The sequence below is a fragment of the Lycorma delicatula genome, chromosome 1 (assembly GCF_047948215.1).
Source record: "Lycorma delicatula isolate Av1 chromosome 1, ASM4794821v1, whole genome shotgun sequence".
Classification (NCBI taxonomy): Eukaryota; Metazoa; Arthropoda; class Insecta; order Hemiptera; family Fulgoridae; genus Lycorma; species Lycorma delicatula.
Genome location: NC_134455.1, coordinates 103,872,654 through 103,897,169, shown reverse-complemented (window position 1 = coordinate 103,897,169; position 24,516 = coordinate 103,872,654). Strand labels below are relative to the sequence as shown.

Sequence of the window (24,516 nt, the reverse complement as noted above, 5' to 3'; positions counted from 1 at the left end):
AGTGAGAAAGGAGTTTTAGTCCATGTATGCCCACTTGTAGAGGGTACTAATTACGTACCCCACTTGTAGAGGGTACGTAAATAGTATTTCTCAGACACATTGAGAACAAACAAAAAAATTGACACAAATAATATTAATCATGATATACTTACCCCTAAATCTTTATGAATTTTTGAAAATTAATTTTTTTTAAATTCAAATTTTGGCTTCAAATAACTCTGATGGGGCTGGTGATAAAAATCTCAAATTTGTACAAATTATAGTGTTTTTGAATATGCTTATGGCAAATAAAAAGGTTTCTTGTGTATTGTACTAATAACAAAGTTATAACCTCTCAAAAATCATGAAAAACCTGTTAAACGCAAGACCATTTTGTCTCGCTAAATAAGTGCTTCAAGGGACTTGTCTTCTTGGGACTTTAATATTTTTATACTTATTACTATAGTTGAAATAGACTTGCTTGAACCATTCAACTGTAATGTTCATGTTATAATCTCCTGTTCAAGTTGTAACAGCAGCTTGAAGTCATTTCTAGTCCTCAGGAAAATTCATGTTGCAACATGCTCATTCATGCTTGTTGCATCATTTACTTTTGCAGTTACAGACTGGTCAGTTTGACATTAGTCAGTAATCTGTTCACATCTTTAACGAGTGTCTAAAATTTCATCCTGTGTTCAGAAGTGTTTATAAAATAAAAGTTTTACTTAATATTATATTTGAAAATTTGAAAATTGGTTAAATTTTTACATTATTTTCAAGTAATTTCACACAAAACAATGGAAGAACTATGTTCAATAGGAATTTATGTGAATAAAGAGTGACATAAAACAGTGTATGGTACAGTGCCAAAAGAACTCATTAATTTATGTGAATTTGTGTTGAAAACCAACAACTTTTTTTTTACTTGTTATTTCAGATGTCAGTAGTGTTTGTAAATATCATGAAAAAAAATTTTTGTCAAAATACTGGAAAGTATCTTTGTGTAACTGTTAAAATTTTTTTTTCTCAGGAGATCAAAAAACTTTACGAATGCAAAGACCAAGAGCACAATACATTGCCCCACATCACAGTATTGAACAATTTGATGCTGCTTGTAGTATTTTGGGTGTATCACCTCCATCAAAATTGAAAAAAGTTAGGCACAGATCAAAGGTCATCAGCATTAAAATTTAAAATAAATAAGGTATCTGAAAAATTATAAAAGAATCTTGAATTGTATTTTGACTCAAATGTTTCTGAAAATGAAAATCCAGCTCAATCTTCTTCACATGAATACGATGAACTTTCTTTAAAACTAAAAGAAAAATGTGCTCTTGCTTCTAAAAAAGATAGGTTAAAATTATCAGTTTACTTCCCCAATATTGGATTAGATCAATAACATCAGAGTTAAATGCGTCTGAGCGTTTGGTTAGACTTACTAGAGGATTAGTTAATGAGCAAAGCAATCTACTGGAGTTAGGTAAACGACATAAAACAGGAATTAGTAATGACATAATCCAAAAAGTTGTGTTATTATATGAAAATGACAATAACAGCAGTCTGTGTCCTGGTAAAAAGGATTGTGTTAATGGTGTCAAATGCATAAGCAAAAGTGCCTTGTTCTGATAAACTTTAATGAATTGTATGTCTCCTTTAAAAGTGAAAACCCTGAGAAAAACATTGGAAGCTCAAAGTTCTGCGAACTCCATCCAAAATGGTGTATCTTGGCTAGTGCAGCCGAGACTCATACAGTTTGTATGCCCCCACCACCAGAACATCAAACTCATGATTGATGAATGTTTTTTCAGACCAAAGATGGGGTTTTCTGAATAATTAGTGGAAAATGGGAAAAGCTGAAAACTCTCAATTTCATGTCAAAATTTCAAGCTCAGCTTTTCAAGAAGAAAAAATCAGAATTAGGTGAAGATGATATTAGGTATATTACAGATGATGATATCATGAATTAGGTGAAGAAGAATTTTTGGTGTTGTCAGACTTGTAGAAAACATTTCATTTCTTGTTCAAAGATTGACCAATTGGGTCAACCGCCAAGCCACAGTTCACCCTTTTGTGTTTTATTTCAAGGTAAATGATGTATTACAACACAAAATTGTATGTGAAGTGATCACTTGTAACATGATACAACAACATTTTATTGCTTCTAAAACCTTTAACAGACCATATCAAGGAAGTACATCAGAACATTAAAAAACTCATCTATTTCACTGATGGTGTTTCAGATCAGTATAAAAATAAAAAGAATTTTGCTAATTTGTGCGGTCACAAAAAAAGACTTTGACCTTGAAGTTGAATGACACTTCCTTTGGATCATCCTATGGGAAAAGCGCCTGTGATGGTGTGGGAAGAACAACAAAACAAGAGGTGGCAAAGGCCGTTAAACAGTCAGTTACTAAATATTTATGAAATTTATTCACTCTGTAATCACATGCTGAAAAACATCAAGTATTTTTTTATTAAATCAGATGAGATAGCTAAGATTTCAGAAACTCTTAAAAATCATTTTGACTGCTGTGAAAGAGTTGTTGATACTAGAAGCTACCATATGTGTGTTCCTGAGTCAGAAGGCATTGTAAGATGTTACTTTACTTCAGACTCCAACGACTCTGAAGACCATCCTGTGTCAAGTATTGTATCACTTTCACTTAAGGAAAAAGACTCTATTGCATGTGTGTATGATGATCAGTGGTGAATAGAAGTGGTAGATATTAGCCTTGAAAATAACAATGTGCAGGTTAATTTTTCGCACCTAGCTGGACCATGTACATCATTTCAAAATCTCAACAAGACAGTGTGGGTACCGATCTGCAAAGTCCTGAGAAAGTTGACATCACTTGAACTAACTAGTGATGGGTTGTTCTCACACAATTTCAAGAGAATTATCAGAAGAGATATCACAGCTGTTGGTTAAGCACACTAAATAATAAACTTTCTTTCATTGCTACAAAAACAGGCTATTTCATTGAAGAATAATTAAAATTTTGCAAAATTTATTTTCTCTTCGATAGTGTACAAAAATAAACCATTATAAAAATAAAAATGAATTCTTGAAAAAAGATGTTGGTTTTTCATTGAAATCTCAGTTTGGATAAGTTTTACAAGCATTTTTGAATCAAAATTGTATTAGGTTACTGGTATTGGTTAAATTATGACCTATCATTAATCATTTTAAAAATATTGAAAATGCCAACTTCAACAACATAGGGGCTAAATAGTAAAAAAATTTAAAGTGCAAAAAAGACAAGAAACCCCCTTCGAGCACTTATTTAGTGAGTCAAAATAGTATCACTTTGAACAGGTTTTTCATGATTTTTGAGAGGTTATACCTTTTTTATTAGTACAATACACAAGAATCTTTTTTATTTGCCATAGATATCTACAAAAACACTGCAACTTGTGCAAATTTTAGATTTTTATCACCAGTCCCATCAGAGTTATTTGAAGCCAAAATTTGAATTTAAAAAAAAATTTGTTTTCCAAAATTTATAAAACTTTAGGGTTAAATATATCACCATTAATATTATTTGTGGTAAAACTATTAACAATATACCTACTTATAAAAAATATTTCAAACTGTGTATGACATCCCTGCCTCTTCAAAAAAATTAACAAAAATGAAATTTCACTTTTTCATGTTTAACTTTATTGGTAATTTTCTCGTACAAAGAAGAGAGATACATAGATAAACCATTAGACTAATCTTTTACCTTGAGAAAATAAGATTAAACTGTTAATTTTTTAGTTATGATATTTTCCATAAACCCTTACAATCACACACGGTAACAAAAATGGCCACCACAGATAAAAAATAAATGTTAACTCTTACTGGAGATAACCACCCCATATAGAATAAGTACATGCTGCTGGCATTGAGATATTGCCAAAGTAATTTCACTTGTAAACTTACCAAGAAATGCAGTTATTACAGTGCAGTAAAAATTAAAAAACTTAAGTTACTTTAATCCATTCATGCTATTGAAATTAATGTGTATTATCAGTAGTTGTCTTTTGAAAGGTGGTACTACTTGCTATGAGGGACATGAATGTTGCTAAGTTAACTACAGATGATTTGCCATTGTTTTCTGGAATTACTGGAGATTTATTCCCCTCTGTTGAGGTTCCTGCTGTTGACTATTCCATTATCTTGAAAGCACTTCAGAAGGAAATGCAAAGTAATGATTTTCAGGTTAGTAGAGAATAAGATATTTATTAGTCATGATTAACAATGTCATTCAACAAGACTAATTAAAATACAGTAATATGTGTAGCAGTTGTTAATGCATCCCTCTTGACAGGTTTTGTATTTTTTCACATGCCATAAAACTGATTTTTTGTTATGAATATACATTTTATTTTATTATATATATTATACACAGTAGTCATGACTTAAGTGTTTGCTTTTTATGTAAAATGAAGTTTTTCTTTTACTGTTTCTCTAAACTTCATTAGATTCAAGCCATTTAGCTTCCAGAATATTTTATGTAATACAGTAGCATCCCTTATGCATATTTTTACACAAAACTTTGCTGAAGTTGCACCTTTCATTGTTGCCAGTATACAATTAATTTGTATGCTTTGTATTTGGATCTAATGCTGCATTTAAATTTGTATTTATTCAAACAAGTATGTTGTTGTAAAGAACAGAATATGTATGTATTTGTCAAGAGCAGAATCTAGTTACTGAGACCAGTGAGCTGAGTTTTCTACAGAACTGTTACTGAAAGTTGATGTGCACAGGGTGAATTATTTTCTCCAAACAAGCTTTTTTAAATAAAATAGTAGGAAATTAGACATATATATATTTTTTATGAATACATTTTATGTAATTTGAAAATAAGTTTATTTACCAGTCAGTATGCTATTTTTTATCATAAATCAATTTAATACATCCTTTTGAACTGTTGTTATCAGACCACAGTTATAGTTTCCTATAATTTCCTATTGGAAAGTTTTAAGATAGGTATCGCCACTGCTCAGTAGGAGATAGGTTTGCCTGTAGATGTGAAGGGGAAACTTGATTTGTCCTTAAAACATCTTGAAAATATCACCACGATATCTTTGTTCAGTAGAGAGTGGCATCCTGGTAAGTGAAGATGTGTATTCAGTTCTCAGCAGATTATTGATCTCGCAAAATGGATGAAAAAATGGAACACTGATTATGTGTCAAATTTTGTTTGAAAACCAGGAAATCAGCTTCAGTGGTTTATGAATTACTACAAGTCTTATAATATAAATCTCATTTATTAACTACAGCCTTCAAGCATAAAACCGGTCAAATGTTTTTATCTGGTTCAACAAATTCAAAGATGACCATGAATCAGTCGGAGATGGCCCTGATCTGACCAGCTTTCCACTTCAAAAACAATGAAAACATTTAATGCAGTCTGACCATAGACTTTCAATTGAGAGATGATTAATAAACTGAATTTAAGATGCGGCTGTCAGTTTGAACTTGAATCGAGTGTCAGTGAAATTCATTAGCAAAATTGTTGTCAGACCATGTATTGTGCATCATAAATTTGTCCTTAGTTGGCTGGAACACTATAAACTGGAATACTATAAAAGTGTTCTTCAGCATTTGTGCAAAAAAGTGCAGAAAAAAAGGCCTGCACTCTGGCAAAACAAGAATTGGGTCTTCCATCATGACAATGCACCGGCTCATCATGCATTCTCAATTGCAGAATGTTTGGATAAATGCCAACATCCAGTGCTTCTGTAACCCCTTATTCCCCTGATGTAGCCCCTGCTGTGTTCTACCTGTTTCCTAAATGGAAATTTTTGTTGAAAGGAAACCAATTTTACTCAATTGAAGACATCCAAGCAAATATGGAGAGGGTCCTTAATACCTTAAAGAAGAAAATTTCCTGGAATGCTTCTAAAATTGGAAACACTGTTGGGGGTCAGTGTGCTTAATCAGAGGGGGGACATCATTGAAGGAAATCCATCACAATGGCCTGTAAGTACTGTCATTTTGAAATTACAAGCCCAGTATTAAAACTTTACAGTCATACCTACTATATAAATAAAAAATAATACTTACTGGTTTCTCTGAAATTATGACAGCTTTAAGACACTTTAAATGGGGGGAACCTTCTCCTATTCTTCGAGGATATTAAAAATATGGTATCTAAATTTCTTTCCAATTGCCCCATTATGGCGACAAGTTTTTAAAAGGCAACCCTTACATGCATTTTTGGACGGAATTTCAATTCTTGATATTCATTTCCAAACTTAGAGCAATTAAAAAAAAATTTGTTTACCACTTTGGAAAAAATATTGACATAACGCCAATTTTTTTATTGAATTTTTGGAAAAGACGTGTGACATCAGGACTATTACTTTATAAAACCAATGGTAGCAGGTGCACAGTAAGTAAATGTGGCAAATATTTATTACTTTTTATATGTGGGGGAGAATATTTATATTACCAGTAACTTCAAATCACAATGGAGATGTAATATGGAATATTATTTTTTTCTATGAAAAATCTTTCAAGTATGGTGAAAATAAATTAAAAGACTAGTCGCAGTCTAGATGCAGTTTCTAAAAACATTTTATTGATAATTAGCTAATTATCCTGCACACATTTATTCAAAAACAAAAGTAAACTAATAAATAATATTTTATAACATTATGATTTTACTGCTATTTAAAGCTGCCAGAAAGATAAAAATTCTCTCTGTAAATCTGTTAATGAATATTGCTAGCTTTAGCAATGTTTTGGATTTAGGAAGAAATACATAATAGTAAAAAACCTTAAAAATTAAGTACAACCAAAAAATTCAATAAAAAAAGAGTGTAAGTTTTTTAAATTGGGTGTAACGCTTTAAGGGATAGGTTTAGGAAAAATTTATCAAGAATAAAAAAGTCTTAACAGGGTGTTTTCTACTAAAAAATTATTTACCACCATATTGGGAAAAGAAAAGATAACAGAAATGCTGATATAGATTTATTTCTCTAAAAGAAAATTAAGGTTTCTGATTTAAAATGTACTCAGCTCTAGATGTCATTGATGGATCCTTTAAATGATCATCCTTTCATCCTAATTAAGACTATTTGTGCAGGTAAAACTATCTTTATAAGTAGAAAAACTGTACTTGTATTTCTTAAAGATATAAAAAATATAATTTAAATTTGTTTAAAAAATACTAATTGATACTTAACTTTTATTTACACCTGTTCCTTAAAATTAAACAATAAAAACCAAATTGTAATTAGAAATTTATCCAAAAATAAGCTAGCATTTTTGAAAGTTTTGTTAAATTTTTATTAAAAATAGCTTTTTTACAAATTGAGTGAATTATCACAATTGCACATTTATCACTTCATGAATTATTTGGCCAAATGTACAGTCCCACAAGAGGTGACACTGCAGCTTACAAGTTTATGTAACAACTTATTTATGCAAATAAATATATCACAACCTTGCAAATCTGTACATTTGAATAGGTTAGTTTTAAAGTTAACAATATTTAATTCTTCTCTCCAAAGAAGAATCCAAAACCGAAGAAACTTTGGTTTTAAAACCAAAGCCAGTGCCAAAGTGCATTGGAAGATGCACTTCCATTAATGGAAGATGATTCCCAGTGGATATGCCATTATTTTTCTGAAGAATTATTAATACATACGATTTTTATAATTTTGTTACATTAAAATCTTTCTTCATTTTTAATTTGCAAAAATGGTTCATGTACTTTACCAACATCTTTGTAAAGTAGTAAAATTAAAATACTATCAATTTTTTTTATTACAGTTCAGAGATTAAAAAATTGAATAAAGTTTTTCGAAAAACCTGCTCACATGGTTACAACAGGTTTTATTCTTTGATACTGATAACGAATGGCAAATTATTCAAACGCAAAATATTTTATTTACTCAATACATATGCTAATACCATTTATCCAATCTAAAATTAGAAAGAATTTGTAAGGTAAATAAAATATTTGTTCTTCAACCTTAGTCAAAATAATCAATAATTTGTAATGACTAGGTTTGTTTTTTATACATTTTCTGCAATTATTCCAAAGTTATTCATTTAGAATTAACAATTTTGCATATAGGTTATAGTTACATTATGTAAAAATAAATTTTAACTGGTAAATGGATTTTGTTTTTAGAAAATATGAAATTTATTACTGGTTTTTAAACAATTTAAATTAAGGTCTAACTTAGCATTTACAATTTTAAAATGAAAAAAATTAATAAATTTTTCTATGAATAAATGTTTCTTATATAATGCCTGAGAGCAATAAAGAACTTACTAGTAACAATATATCCAACCCAAGACAGAAAAACGTATGAACTAGATTGACAATGGAAAAATTGGTCTCCACCATCTGTCTGTGACCTCTGTATGTATGATTTTTACAGTGTGTAGAAATTGAACATGTAAAAATTTGGATTACCTTGTAATATATTTTGTCTTGCATGAGATCAGTAGATATAAAGCAAGAAATATTAAAAATACCACCAGGTAGAAATAAATATTAAACTCTAACTTTTGAGATTTAGGATGATGAAAAATGTTTGTCTGTAAATATGAATTTACATTTGGTTGCAATATTACATCATCTGCAGCAGGAGTTGTATAGTGGCTTGAAGAGTTGTGATATTTTGTCTGATCAGTTACATACTTAACAACCTATCGAGTTTGTCTAGTGGTGAACGCGTCTTCTCAAAGTAGCTGATTTGAAAGTCGAGAGTTCTAGCATTCAAGTCCTAATAAAGTCAATTACTTTTACACGGATTTGAATACTAGATCGTGGATACCGGTGTTCTTTAATCGTGGATACCGGAAGTTGGGTTTCAATTAATCACACATCTCAGGAATGGCCGAACTGAGACTGTACAAGACTACATTTCATTTACACTCATATATATATATATCATCCTTATTAATCGTCTGAAGTATAATCTGAATGATAATTACCGGAGGCTAAAACAGGAAAAAGAAAGGAAAGAAAGTTACTTAATTAAAAACATTACACTAGTAACCATAAACAGATAAAAAATTTTGTAATTAATTTATTTTAAATTTCTAATGTAATTAATTTTCTAATTAATATTCTGTGCATCTTAATTATGTAGACTAAAAAAAAAATATTATCTTTTTACTTCCTTGCTTGAAGTAAAGGAAGTATTGTGATCACGAAAAATTTTGGTTTTCAGATTTCAACGGAAATATTCATTTTGACCACCCCTGAATCCATATTGACTAGTTACGTCATAATGTCTGTACGTACATGTGTATCTTGTATAACTCAAAAACAATTAGCCGAAGGATGTTGAAATTTTGGATTTAGGATTGTTGTAACATCTAGCTGTGCACTCCCCTTTAGATTGCAATCGACTGAACCAAAAGTGTCCAAAAAAAGCCCAAAATCCAAAAACATTAGGATTTTGGAATTTTTCTTAATGGCAGTAATAAGCCCTTATTAGGCGTTTTAACAACATACCACGTACTTATTTTCATTGGTTTCAGAGTTATAGCCAAATTAAATTTTAATTAATGAAATATTTGGATCTTACATGGGGAGGGCACATCACTTTGAATCAGACTTCATCTCCTTTTTTTTTTGTTTAAATATATTGATTTATTAATCATTATAGCCTCTGATTGTAAAAAAAGTTTTACGATAAATAATAATTCAATAACAATAAAAAAAATTAAAAAATATCAGAAGTTATTAATGAAATAAAATTTTATGTACTTTTCAATTAAAAAAAAATGTGTATATGTAATTTAATAGGCATACAAGGAAATTATGTGGTTATTTTTTTATAAATATGGTTTGGTGAAAATGACAAATGTGTGTTATGAATAAAATTGTTACTTAAATTTTTGTCTCTATAGAGTTGACCTGGTAACCAGTTAATTTCTCCCAGTCTCGGCTAACAATTTCTGAAATAGTGTCATTAGCTGATCAACAGCAAAGTGTAAATTAGAAATTTAGATACAGTTAAAGATACCAAATAGTTCTGTACAAGGTGTATGTATGTCTTTTTTTATACCTTGTTGAGTATTTTCTTTCTGATAATTCTACTGTAAACATAAATTACATACTAAAACTTGCAATAATCTACACTATATAAAAATATAATGTAAACCATAAAATCCATTCTTTGATTGCATGCAAAGTATATTTTTAGAAATTGTTATTTTACAATTTTTGAAAAAGCCATTTCTTGCAAATAATGTAATCATTTTGTTTTTATTACAGTCTGTTTGCAGATACAGTATAGAGTGTAATAATAATGTTTGTTATTTACTGCTATTTTATGTTTTATATAGGAAATACAAAGCGGCATGACTAAAGTTTTACAGCTATATGAAACTAAGGGCTCAAGGCATTCTGTTATGTTAGTTGGTAAAACTGGATCAGCAAAAAGTACCACTTGGAAGCTTCTGAAAGATACTATGACATCACTCAAGAAAGGTGGAGTTGCTGGATTTGAATCTGTTACCGTATGTAAACATTTTTACGGCTGTTTGTTAGTACTGTAGTTTTTTTATATTATGAAACTAAGGATTTGTATCTCTTGTTTCTTACCAAATAGAAAATAAAAATTATACTATTAGATAGCGGGCCACAGAATTCTTTTAAAATGCAGGATTATGAAAATTTACACTGTTGTATAGTGTGTAGAAACATTTTGTAGGTTTTTAAAGATTTTTGTTAGAGGCATTAAAAATGATTAAATATTATTTTTTAGGAATAGATTAACTATAAATTTTCTTTTAATAAAAATTTCTTAAAAATCATACTACAGAATTTGTTTGAGAATAAAGCAAGGTGAAATAGATATTCACGCAATAAGTTATAACTTGTGTTTATTGAAATTATATAACATATATACAGCATAAGAAACAGCATGTCGTTTAAGTTTACGTTTAGATTTAAGAAATACGTTTAAATTTACGTTTAGAATACATTTAGTAACAGCGCTGGACTGTCATTTAGTAACTGGAACGCGACCGATATAACAAACAGCATGTCGTTTAAGTTTACGTTTAGAATACGTTTAGTAACAGCACTGGACCGTCCGAGTCGGCAACTGGAACGCGACTGGCCAATAGACTGCCCCCACTCCCTCTTGAACAGTTAGCAGAGAGGTCGATCCTATAGAAACGCTTAACAGAATTTGTTTTGATATATTTTAACTTAAATTGCTATACTTTATTTATAGGATAATTTATGCAACAGAAAGTGATGTGTGATTGATTTATTTGTTGTCACTATAGTATTTATTATAGCCATTTTAATTACAGCACAATCTAAAGAAAGTAGTAGATAATAGCTGCTTCAGAATAATCTGCCTGAAGATGGTGTTGGGAAGAAAATTTTATTAATATCCTTTCAGAAAAAGCAAAATAAACTGCCTAGGGATATATTAGGAAGTCAGATACAGGTTATGTTTTAGTGGTTTCTAAACTTATGCATACATTGCAGTGCCCAGTTATTAGGATAAAAATGCTGACATCAGTCATTGGTCTGGTGTTATTGTTAATATTTGTCGGAACATATGCATTATTAATGATTTAAAGTAATTTTTAACATTGATGAAAGTGTTACAATTGTTTTATTGCAGGAATATGTTATTAATCCAAAAGCATTAAACCTTGGAGAACTGTATGGTGAATTTAATTTACAAACAAATGAATGGTTAGATGGAGTCCTATCATCAATTATGAGAAAAACATGTTCTGATGAAGGGACTGATGAGAAGTGGATATTGTTTGATGGACCTGTGGATGCTGTTTGGATCGAAAATATGAATAGCGTAATGGATGACAATAAAGTATTGACACTGGTAAACAGTGAACGTATTACTATGCCAGAACAAGTTTCACTTCTCTTTGAAGTTGAAGATCTTGCTGTTGCCTCTCCAGCTACAGTTTCTCGTTGTGGAATGGTATATAATGATTACACAGATTTTGGTTGGAATCCTTTTGTTTATAGATGGCTGAAGAAATTTCCCATCAAGACATTTAAAGAACTGGTAATTTCAAATCAAAGATTTTTTATTTATTTCTGCTGTTTTTAATTCATTATATTTGTAATTAGTAAAAATTAATTATTATTTTAAGTACACTATTATTACTGTAGTAATAAGAAGGTGGTTCAAATATAAACAAAAATTTTGTTCCCTTTCTTGCTGTAATACATATGAAATACAATGCATGTTATATGTCCAAAACACCCTTTCACTTGCAAATTGTATTCTCTAACTGTACCTATTAGTCACTCTTAAATGTTATAAAGAAAGAGAACTAGTATTTTGCTCTTATGCAAGAGTTTCTTGTGAAAGCCCCATGCTCTTTTAGGCCATAATAGCATTGCTTGAGCTAACTATCAAAAGGTTTTTATAGAAAATTGGATTTTATTTTGGAAATTTTGAGAATATGGAATCACTGCACATGGAATCTCACTGCTAAAATGTTTTCAAGATTGTTTTCTCTCTTCCTTAAACCACATCATAACGAAAAATATTCAATATATCTGTGTTTCAGCTTCTTAACATTTTGAAAGAGAAGGAAAGAAATTTTTTAACCACAAATAAACATATTTAATATACCATAAAATTTTTATTATAAGACTTTTGGCAGATATTCATGTTTTATTCACAAATCAAACTGGAATCGTGCATTAACTCTTCTTCCAATACTTTTCAGTAGGATAGATCATGACTAGTCTATTCTGGTATTCAAAGCTTATTGTTTGTGTAAACTTCCCTACTATCAAAGAAAATATTGTATCCAATATTATTCAGAATGAAAAAATTGAACCTAGCAATCTGCTTTGCATGGAGTAAAACAGGTTTCAGTTCTCGTACTATTTTTCATTTTAGACAGTGGTTGTTTTCATACTGCTGCTACTTTAGCAGTGGTAACTGTCCAACAGATCAAATTGCATACTCTGACTTCATCCCCATAAAGTTCTGATTTGGTTCCATTTGATTATTATATATTTGGACTATTGAAGAAATTAAGGATTAAAGATTTACCAATAATGCAGGGTTATTACACAGCCAATTTTAGAAGCATCTAAAAGACTGAAGAGACTGGAATTAAGAAACTTCCTCAACGTTTTTGCTTTATAAACGAGAACCACATTATAACAGAAATGGTTATAAATTTATGTTGTAAAAATTAAAGAGAAAAATCTTATTTAATTATCTATTTATTTAAATAGCCTTTGACATAATACTAATTTATAATGATGACGACAAGCAGTTTCAAAAATAAACACAAGGACTTCCTCAGAACAGCCTTTAGATGTCCAAACAGGATTGGACATATCCTTGGTTGTTTCCTGACAAACCCTATGAAAATATTAGAATATATCCTTAATATTGTCGCCAAATGGCTTCTACAGCACGTAGCTCTTATAACCTTATGGTGGCCCTGAAAAGGGCTTTTTTTGTCGTCGATTGGCTTCGACAGCTCATTGTAATTGCTAACCTTATGGTAGCCCTGAGAAGGGCTGTCGTCGTCTAATGGCTTCGATGGTTCGTATTTCATAGCCTTCTGGTGGCTCTGAAAAGGGCCGTTTTTTGCGTTATATCTGAGAAGAGCTGTTGGGTCTGGAAACTGGTCTCCGGCGAAGTCAGAGAGTTGCTGCTCGTACATTCAAGTCCAACCGGGCTTTCCCTCAGCGGCAGTTAGGTCCCCGCTACAGCGTGGCAGTGGTGGCCCCCAGAGCGATCCCATGCTTAGCCGGCTCCTGCTGCTGAGTCCACCGGCCAGGGCGATTGAAGCCCGGCGAGCTGGAATAGGAAGGTAGCGTCCGCATCCAGCGACTCCCTCGGCTGGCTGGCCAGGCCTGCTGCTCTGGCAGGAATGTTGGCATCCGCCGGGAGGTATCACATTGAGCCGGCCAGGAAGCTTCTTCTGTCTTCTTCCATCTTCTTCTTCTTCTTGGTCTTTTCCAGGTGGTGGTCAACGATGAATTGCCTTCACTCTCATGGTGCACGCTCTTTTATTGGAGTCTGAGAGTGGTGGGGCTGTAGGACCCACCACCAGGTTAAAAACATGTTCAAACATCAACAACAAACCTAGAACAAGAATTTGAAGTGAAAACTTCACCCATGGAAAAATAGAGCAAGATGTTTTTTACCATTGTTTTATTGAATCAAACGGTAAAAAACATTTATAGAGTGTTAGATGACTGGGTTTGGCAAAAATGCTGTCAATGGTTACTTCCCAAACAATAATATTGATATGTTGGACAAATGAAAATAAAAATTAATACTTTTTGGAATTTTTTGTTAAATTAAAATTCACATATCCAATAAAGTAAATATTTTTTTAAAGTCATACAAGGTATAAAAGATTTAAATATTCACCTTTTTATCCACTGTCATATAAGAGTAGAGATGTACAAATTTCCCTATTTTCCTGGTGTTATTTTATTTTATTTAATCTTATCGTTTTTATTTTTCATAAAAGAATAGAAATCAGAAATTTAAAATTTGTAGGAAGTCATACCAGTATCTTGTTTATACTGCATTTATCAGCCTACATCCTTCTGGATATCAGTGGGTACTTTTAACTTAGTGTTCAAGGTGGATATGAACACAGTGGTAATTTTGCATCAACTGAAAATGTGATAAAACATCAAAGTGCTTGAATTTTTCAAGGCAGTGTTTCATACGCATCCACCCTATGATGAGGATGCACATATCAAATACCTAAGTTAAGTGGTATGAATTTAGGCCAGTACCTTAACTGTGCTTCATCCAGAGCATATATCTTCATAGGAAGTTACTTTTGACTTAAAGATTTCTCTTTAAGACTTTTTATTTAAGCGCTAATGATTATCTGAATATTCAGAAAGAAACAATTTTGTTACTTTAGATAAGTAATAAAACTCCAAAGTATTAATTATATTAACATTTAAATAATATTAAGAATGTGCACCCTAAATGTTTTAGTTTTTTGTAGATCATTCATGAGTAATCATAATAAAACAAATACACATCATCAGGTTTTTAACAAAATTAAATTTTTTTATAAATTTCTAAATAATTCTTAAACAATTAAAAGTAGATCAAAATGTTATTTTAGTAAAGTAATTCCTTTGAAAATATAGTTTGTTACTTAAAAATGTCAATGTAGATTCTTTACAAACGAACTCCCTTTTTTTCATATAATTAAAAAAAAACGAACATAAAATATTTTTGTATATATATATCATTAAAGGATATATATTATTTCATTATATTAAATAAATTATTAAAGATGATATTAGGTATAATTTAATAATATTTTATTTTAATAGAGCGTAGTAGTATTTCAACTCAACTTACACCAGTGCCCTTGAGAATGCCAATCGGCATTCAATTTCTTTCCACATCCTTTACAGTACAGTAGATGGAATGGTCACTTCAGCTATGATTATCCTTTCCTGGGAGAAATTTCAAGTAGATTGCATTCTTCACATATATCCACTTAAAAAATCCCTTTTGGCACACCAGAAGGCGGAGGAACATTTCACCAATGCTAAGTAGGAAATCAAAAAAAAAACCACCTTAAAGTTAAGAAAAACTCCAAATTTACTCAGTATGACAATGGTTACATGTGAAAAAAGTTTTGCATATTTAGCATACGACAAGCCCCATCTTCTTACAATTCTAGCAACATTTTGGTCATCCCTTGCCATAAGGGTTGCTCATATCAAAAATTGTTACAGACAAAAGTTTTAGGTAATATTTAGAGGACTAACAACCACTTTAAACAGATTTGATACTGTGCCTATTAAGGGAGATATGATTTTTTTCTTCAAAACCCCATTTTCCCCCCTCCCTTGGTCAATGGTTGGTGATATCAAAAAACTTTACTTAGATAAATTTAGCCCCTTATCAAAAGAATAGTAGGAACTTTAAACAAATTCGATATTTTTCTTAATAAGAAAGTTATAGCGATATTTTGTTTTTTTCAAAAAAGCCCCTTCATTTCCACCTCCATGGTCCGATTTTGTCCATTAACAAACTTGATCGAGATTTTTGGTGATTATATTTTATGTATCATTTTACAAGTGATTGGCACAAAATTACAGCAGCCATGGTGGTTTTGGGGTCTGGGGATGTGAAATGCCTTCGCATTTTTCAAAAAGTTTCGCGTCAAAATTTTTCAGAAGTTGAAACATGGTACCCATTACAATAGGTAGCTTTCTAATAAAATTTACCTGAAAACCAAGTATCTGTAGTAATGTCTGTAATAAGTGGATAATGGTCATGTGATGAGCTCTCTTCTTCCAGTCTACCTGTTAGGATATCACACATTTAACATGCCATTGACACAACATTATTGTGAAAAAATTAATCCAATACAGTTGGATAATCCAATTGTGGAAGGATAGAGTTGGCACTGTTGTGGAAAGATATAACTGTAATTATACCATTAATAGTTTCTTTTTTCTCATAAAATTAATTGTTTCATAACATGGTCATATCAGTATACATCAGAAGGCATCAATGAAAATGGCATTTTGCAAGAAATCCTCATTCTTATCAAGTTTGTTTAATTTATTCACTGCAAATTTGCATCTCTGAGTTTATAGTAGCTTTAATTTTATGCAATATTTATATTATGTGTCTAGGCACTTGATCAACATACTTATACATAATGTAGGAAGTCAACATATATATACACCCTTACTCGTAGAGTATAAGTAAGCGAAATGAACAGTTGTTTGGATTGTGCTCAGTCAGCCTTATCTAATATGTTAATGTTATTTATAGTTAAGTCATGTAATACATATGCACATGTGTTAATTTGAAGTTAGAAGAAATAAAAGTTCTTGAAAAAATAAGAAAGTGTGGAATTATCAAGAATGTATGAAGGATAAAAGAATACAATTGTCACCAACAAAAGAAGATTTATCACTAAAAGATGTTATTTGCTAAACAATATGAGAGAAGATAATAAAAAAAATGGAACAACAATTAGGCAACTCCATTGAATGTTGTCATATAGACATTGGAGATATATTAAAGAAAATCAACCAACAAGAGAAACAACTTAGTATATGTTTGGAAAAAATAGAAGCTCAGTCTCTCAAAATACTCACTTTGAAAAAAAAAGTGTTAGGGCAGAATGTTTCAGACTTGTTTCTAACAACAAGTTTCTAACAAAAATTGCATCGAAATACATAATTATCCTGTAGAACCCAATGAAAACATTGTCAATGTTCTTAAAAAGGTAGGTCAGCCTTGGATCATCTGATACTGTTCAGCAAATTGACTATTGTCATTGACTTCCAGGATAAAGGGAAAATATTCCGCCCATAATATTAGTTAAACTGACAAAAAAATCAACAAAGATCAACTACTGAGAAAGAGGAGAATAAAACCGAGATTTCTCAATGTGACATAAGGATCTCCCTACTGATGCATCCATCTACAATAACGAAACCCTATCTATGGAAAGACGAAAAATTCTTGCTGCATATAAGAAGATGAAAAAGAAAAAGGATTTAAATATTTCTTCCCATCTGTTTCCATAAAACAGATGAGGATGTTTGTGACAGACTTCTGCAGATAATCCGGAGTTAGGTTTCCAAGAACTGGGCGAATTCACTCCTCCAATTCATCAAGAGTTTTTGGTTTTTGGTTTTGGTTTCCTCTTTTGCCCACCCCCAGAGGAAGAAGTTACAAGGTGTTAGGTCAGGACTCCTTGCTGGCCATTCAATGGTGCCACAACTTCCCAACCAACATCCTGGAAAATAATTGTCAAGCCATGCATGGACAGTACTTGCGAAATGAGGCGAGACCCAATCTTGCATAAAGATTAGGTCGTTGTAATTGTCCCATGTGGATACAATATCGTCAACATAATCTTCAAGCATATCAAATTACTGTTCTGCATTTATTGTGTTCCAAATGAGATATGGAACCACAACTTTCGTGAATGTCATGCCACACCGCACTGTGACCTTTGGGCAAAGTTGGCTTTTTTCAACAACTACTCTTGGATTCTCTGTTGGCTAATAATAACAAGTGTGCCAGTTAACAAAACTCCCCAACATGAAACACGGCTTCATTTAACCACGTATATTACTGAAAATATTGGACCAGTCTTCATACCAAGCAAGCATCATCTCTCATATTCTAACCAATGATCACAGTCTTCCAGCAATAATCCCAAGCAGTAATATGGTTTCCATGAATAAAAATTCAACTTTCTTTAGAACAGTTCAGATTGTGTGTTGGGTTAAACCACTTTCGCAAGATGCCAGTGTTTGTGATTTCTGAGGACTTGAGTGAATATTTCCTGAACCACTTGCACATTTTCCTCCGTCCCGGATGTTGAGGGAAACCGCATCTCCTAACATCTGATACAGAACCTGTGTCCATTAGCTTTGAGTGGCAATTCCTTATGATCTTTGCATCTACCGAGGCATGAGGTCCTTTCACACTTTATCACCATCTCTGTACCATGGATGCCATACTTCGTACTGGGATGCCAGCTGAGCCTGCTCACACAAGATTAGACATTGCACCATTGTTTGCCACTGATACCTGCAATAACATAAATGAGATATCATATAATAAATTCTACTATTGTAAGGAACAAAATGATTTTTATTTCATGAAAACAGATTTAATTTGGTGTCAAAAGATATCTATTTACAGGAATTAGAGAATTATTTTCTAGTAATTGAAATAAAAATAGTTTAAATTAAAAAAAAAAATTATAAAAAAATAAATAATAATAATAGTATGATTGATGATGCAATAACTGCTAAATATTTACTTGCGTTGCAAGGTCATGGTTTTAATTTTTTAACACACAGTCCTGCAAGAGTTACATCTTGAATGTTTATAGACCATGTGCTATCAGAATAAGGAAACAATTAAGTTGTGAAAATTATGATTTTTAAATTCTTGATATAAACATTACAGATCAGTCACTGATAAGAGTAATACTTCATAATTTTTTTTTAACAAATAATAAAATGAAGGTTAACATTAGTAAAGTTTATTTGAACATTGATAAGCTAAAAGAAAAACTATAAACTGAAATAGCATTTTCCAATTGGAAGATGTGGACAGTGCATTTAACTTATTTTTTAATGTCCTTTCTGAATGTTTAAATTTGGCAAAAAGCACGTATACATGTAAAACTAAACATAATCCTTTAAAGCCATGGATAAATTTTAATCTAGTACAAAGAATTGAAAAATAGAATTATTATATAGACAAAACAGTATTCATATAATGTAAATATCAAAAAGTATTATGTAAAATATAAATATAAATTAAAAATTGATTAAGAAATCGCTAAGATAAATATTGTAAAATATTTCTACCTTTTAAAAAACTTAGCAACCTGCCCTTGAGACATCTGTATATTTTTAGAATCCTAAAAAATGTTTATAAAAGGTGTAATATGTATAGAGTAACACACATATGTCAATAGTAATTTTGTAGAAATGATAAATTTGTGTTATCTTTGCCAAAATTGGAACTGTAAAAACATTTTTATTAATTTGTGGCTCTGAAGTTGTACAAGTTGTTTTCTAATAACAACGGAATCAAGAAACTTTAAAGACAATGCTTTGTTATTTGTTTGGTTACTAGAAATCAATGAAATTGAAAAGTTATTATTCTGATTTAATTACTGAAGGAAGTGTTAAAAGAAATTACTACTTTAGGATTACAGTATTTTTAAATTATTATTAAGTTGCTGGTGGTGTATCTCAGAATTTCTGTTTCACTTTATAAAATGTTATGGGAACTCTCAACACAGATTTATCTACAGAGGGTACCTTCTGTAGAGAACTTGTAAAATGTGTAACTTGTTTAAAAATACAAGTTACACATTTTATGTTATATTGCAGAAATTGCTTTATTGAATTTTTTATTTATTATTATTATTAAAAATAAAACATGTAATTGTGTTTGGAAAAAATATATATCATACTAAAGAGCATTTCTATGTATGTATTAGGTATGAATTCCTAATTGTAAACTGTACTGTGGTAAATGACTAAACTGGTTGTAGCTAAACTGGTGAACAGTCTTACTTGAAGACTACCAATACATTTGCAGCAAAAGTTCTATTGTACAGTTACAATACTTTCAATAAATATTACAGTACTTTCAATAAACCAAATTATAAACGTTTTCAGCTGAAACATTGCCATGATTCTGTCTGCACAAATTCTTTTGTGATTCTTATTAATGTTATGTGGGAATGTCAGTTTTTTATAGATAAATTTAAAATTCATATGATAAAAATATTTGAATTTACTATTACACTAGAACAAACAGATCCTTTATTACCTCACATCATGAAATTTTAAAACCAGAAGTTGGTACTACAGATACCATATAATCCAATCTTGCTTCCTTCCATCAAGTTCCTTTTTTCATTAAACAACAATATGTAATCCAAAATTGCCTAACAGCAAATCTAATTGATTATGATTTTAATTTAAAACTATATAATTCCTCACACCAACAAATTTTAAGTTTTAAATTTATTTATAATTTGTCCGATTAGCCTTTTTAAATGATTTAATAGTAGTGCATTAAATTCTTCTACAGCTTTATGAACATGTGAAACAATATGTGGGTAAAACTTTGAAATTTATCAGTGAAAACTGTGAAGAGACTGTTGCAGTACCTGAAATTTGTCGTGTCATGTCACTTTGTAAAATGCTTGAAGTAATGGCTACTCCAGAAAATGGTGTAGTAAAACAACCAGTAGATATGGATGCTTATAAAACATTGTCCAAACTGCTATTTCTATTTTGGTAAGTTTTCAACTCTATTTGTTTAACATTTCACTACTGTGTATTATGCATTTATTCAGTAGCTGAAATGCTACTGAAATCCAGTAAAGTTTCTTACTGAAGTTCAGTAGCATTTCAGTTAAACAAATTCAATTAATTTTGTTTTTGAAAAAGCAAACATTTGGTCTAAGTAAATTACACATTGTATTTAATCTTAATTTTATGTGAATTGTGAGTACAATAACAATAGATTACTAGCAATCTACTGTAAAATAACCTTTAAATGTAAACTAAAAAATGGGATTATCAATCGAGATTTGGTAATAGGGTGTCCAGTAATAACAGGATTATTCCTGCTCAGGTGTGGCTGTAGTAATAATTTAAGTAGATCTAATTGAAGCTTTTTAATTGTTCCACATTCAGCTCTCATGCAAACTTACAAAGATGAAGGCAAATATTGATCACTTATGAGCTCTATAGAAAAGATATATGCCAAAACTATCTAGGATTCAATGTAAAATAATATCCTCCATTGTTTTTTTACCTTCCAATTAAGATTCAATATTATTTTAATGAAATGAAAACAGAAATTTGATTGAGCTTCCAGAAGATCGTTTTAGTGTTAAGTAGATTGTAGCTCCTTCATTGATCAGTTATTGGTTTAAAACTGCTTAAAAATCATTATTTTAAAACAATGTAGTTTCAGCCATTCATTCATTTATTTTAGAACTGTGGAAAATTTGATCATAACTTAGTTGTATTGTTAAAATAAGTTAATTTATGAATATTAATTATAGTTACATATTATATTCTTGTATTAAACAATCTATGAATTACAGATTAACATTATAGTTATTTTTTCACAGTTGAATAATTTCTACCTTAGAATAAAACATTAAATGAATTTTCTTTATTTTTATAATTAAAAGTTATAAATTTTGTTTCTAAATGAATTACTGTGACTTGTTTTTAATGCCCTTCAAAATCTGATTATAATGAATACATTGGTAAAATGAATATAATCACATTCTTTCTCTAGATATATTACATAATTTATTTTTGGACATAGTTCCCCCACATTATACTTGACAAGTAACTCATCAATATTACTACCATCTTAAGAATTTTATATTGAGTGTATCTCTGAGGATTAGTTTCATAAATAAGAATGAACTAATGAAAAAGAAAACCTTTTAGTTTTTACTAAACGTAATTTAAACCTTAAACTTGTTTAGAAAATGTGTGTAAATTGAGAAAGTACATGAAAAAATAAGGAATACGGTGAAAACTTTATAATTTTGATACCGCTTTTAGAATGTTTGAAGTGATTTCACTATGGTTGTCTGAAAACTAGTTTTTTATGTTGAAAATTAATTCCTTCTCCAGATATTCTTTTAGAAAGTTTTAAAATTGCTGATTCTATTTCCTGCTTTATTTTTTTAAGAATATACCTAACTTGTTAATTATTAATAAAGATTTTATACTACTGTTTTTTCTTAAAATTTTACATAAATATTATTAATTGTCAATTTCGCTATTTAAAAAGTTTGATTCATAATTGTGGATTAAAATTTCATATTTGTTTAATTATTTTTATCACTAAATATTTGTATTAGTTTATCTTTTCCATAATACTCAGTTTTATGAAATAATACCACTTTCTCTCTTTCCTGAAACGGTACAAAGAATCTGTACTTAATGAATTTATACCCTACCAATGTAAATTAATTTTTTTGTATTGTATAGGACATAGCAGAAAAATTTTTGAAATGAAAAAAGAGAATGATAATTTATTGGCTAATTCCTAACATGAGTTAACCAATTATTTTTGTCAGTCATGATGCTCAAAAATTCTGTTCTCTTTACCTTTTTAAGCAGTAAATAGTGTAATCCATATTAATGTTTTCCTCCAGTGATACGTAGTCTGTTTCAAATTTGATAAAAATTATAAAGAAAGCAAAAAGCTATGATCATTAAAGTTTATAAAGATATCAGATTCTGTTACTGAAAAACCCTTGAAATTTATGTAAGTAGTCATATGTAAAAAAATTCAACTTTCATTTGGTGAAACAAGGTTAATTATCAGTTAAAAACTTCTATAAATAAAAAATAGATGAGATCCAAAAGGGGGGAATGGTTAACCCCAATCCTAACTTCTGAACTTTAAATCTGCATTAGTTTTATTGAGATAGGCATATAAAATATCAACATATTGTCTCCTGTTTTGAAGATAATTTGTAATCATCCAAGACAGATAAGCAGATCATCCAAGGTAGGTATTGATCTGTACAATGCTAATGGACAGAAGTTTCCTCCAGAAAAGATTAAATGCGCGACTTAGATAAAACTATCTAAAGTTTGTTTGTTAAACAATTAAGATCTTACTTTGTACTTCTTTTGGATCTGAAGCTAAATAGACTACCAGTGATATTCCAGAAATTAGAGCAACTGAGAATAAATTACTTATTTATTACAATACAATAGGCATGTAATTTTTATTCAAAGCATCATTTATCATGAATAATTTCAGTAACTTTTAGAAATCTGGGCATGTACCCTCTGATAAATGCATTGATGATAATTCATCAGCGGTTCAATAATATATTAAATACATTTCTAAGAAACATGGGAATATCTTTAGGTGCTGATGTGAAGAGTGTTTAGGCTGAAAAATTTTAATAGCTGAAATACTTAAGATATATTTCAGACTGGCAATCTAAGTGAAAATTTCAATGAGATCCAATAAAGAAACCGTTAATAATTGAAATTATTAACATTTTTGAGTTTATATGCAATATCTATATTTACAAATCATATAAATTTAGTATTTTTTATTGATAGATAATGGATTATTTGCTTTATTTACGATGTTCTAAACTATTGCAAATTTTTATTCTTCATATTGTCTTATATATATATATGTAATATGTTCTTTTCCCAAATACATTGATTTAGCTTGTTTTAAACAAGTTATTTTTAGATAATATATCAGAAGGGTAGCTGAAATGTAATGCACAGTCACTTATACAATCACAGGAACACATTTCTCATTCTCATTTCATATGAGCCACTTTTCTCATTCCATTAATGAAGTTTGCTAGCAGTTTGATCTGTGATCCCAGTGCATCTTTCAGTTCTTGATCCATTGTGAAATGAATACCCTTATTGCAGAAAGAACTGAAAACTGAGAGCCCAAATTCTGGTTAGTATGGATCATGTGGAACAGGTTCAGATTTCAACTCCACAAGAGCCTCAGTGATTCCAAGTGATGTGTGTAGCCTAGCATTATTGTGCTGTAGAAATTGGCTTCATGGATTGTCACCACAACACACACACGTCTTAAGTTCTTTAACATCTATAACACAGAATTACCGCCGACCCATCTTCCAGGTAGTCAGTCTTATACATGTGTCTGGAATTCCAGAATACTATCAAGAAAATTTTTTTTTGATTGTGGCAAACTAGTACCGGTATTCCATGCTTTGCTTTTTTCCACGAGGGTCATAATGATTAACCAAAGTTTCATCTCCCACTGTAATATTGAAAAAGAAGTCACTTGCGTCATTAACATAACATTTCAAAAGTTGTTCACAACATTCATTCTATAGTTTGTCTTTTTCTGCGAGTTTGCATGGGTCCATAGTGAACAGATTTTATGGTAGACTTTTACTGTCTCCTATTTATTCATTTAATATGATTATCTGGGTGGCGATGCGAATGTCATTTAAAATTAATTCATTCACCTCCTTCTGGTAGGTACTTCCCAACAGAAATGATC

The 24,516-nt window shown here is 30.4% G+C and overlaps 1 protein-coding gene across 1 annotated transcript in view; it reads left to right on the top strand.

Moving 5' to 3' along the window:
- The window catches only part of kl-2 (dynein heavy chain 2, axonemal kl-2), a 408,181-nt gene that overhangs the window by 179,196 nt on the left and 204,469 nt on the right, over positions 1–24,516 (top strand). Inside the window, exons 40-43 of the mRNA XM_075354141.1 lie at positions 4,013–4,183; positions 10,289–10,462; positions 11,587–11,997; positions 20,551–20,759. Of these exons, the coding sequence (XP_075210256.1) occupies positions 4,013–4,183; positions 10,289–10,462; positions 11,587–11,997; positions 20,551–20,759 (965 nt within the window). The remainder of the gene's footprint in view (positions 1–4,012; positions 4,184–10,288; positions 10,463–11,586; positions 11,998–20,550; positions 20,760–24,516) is intronic.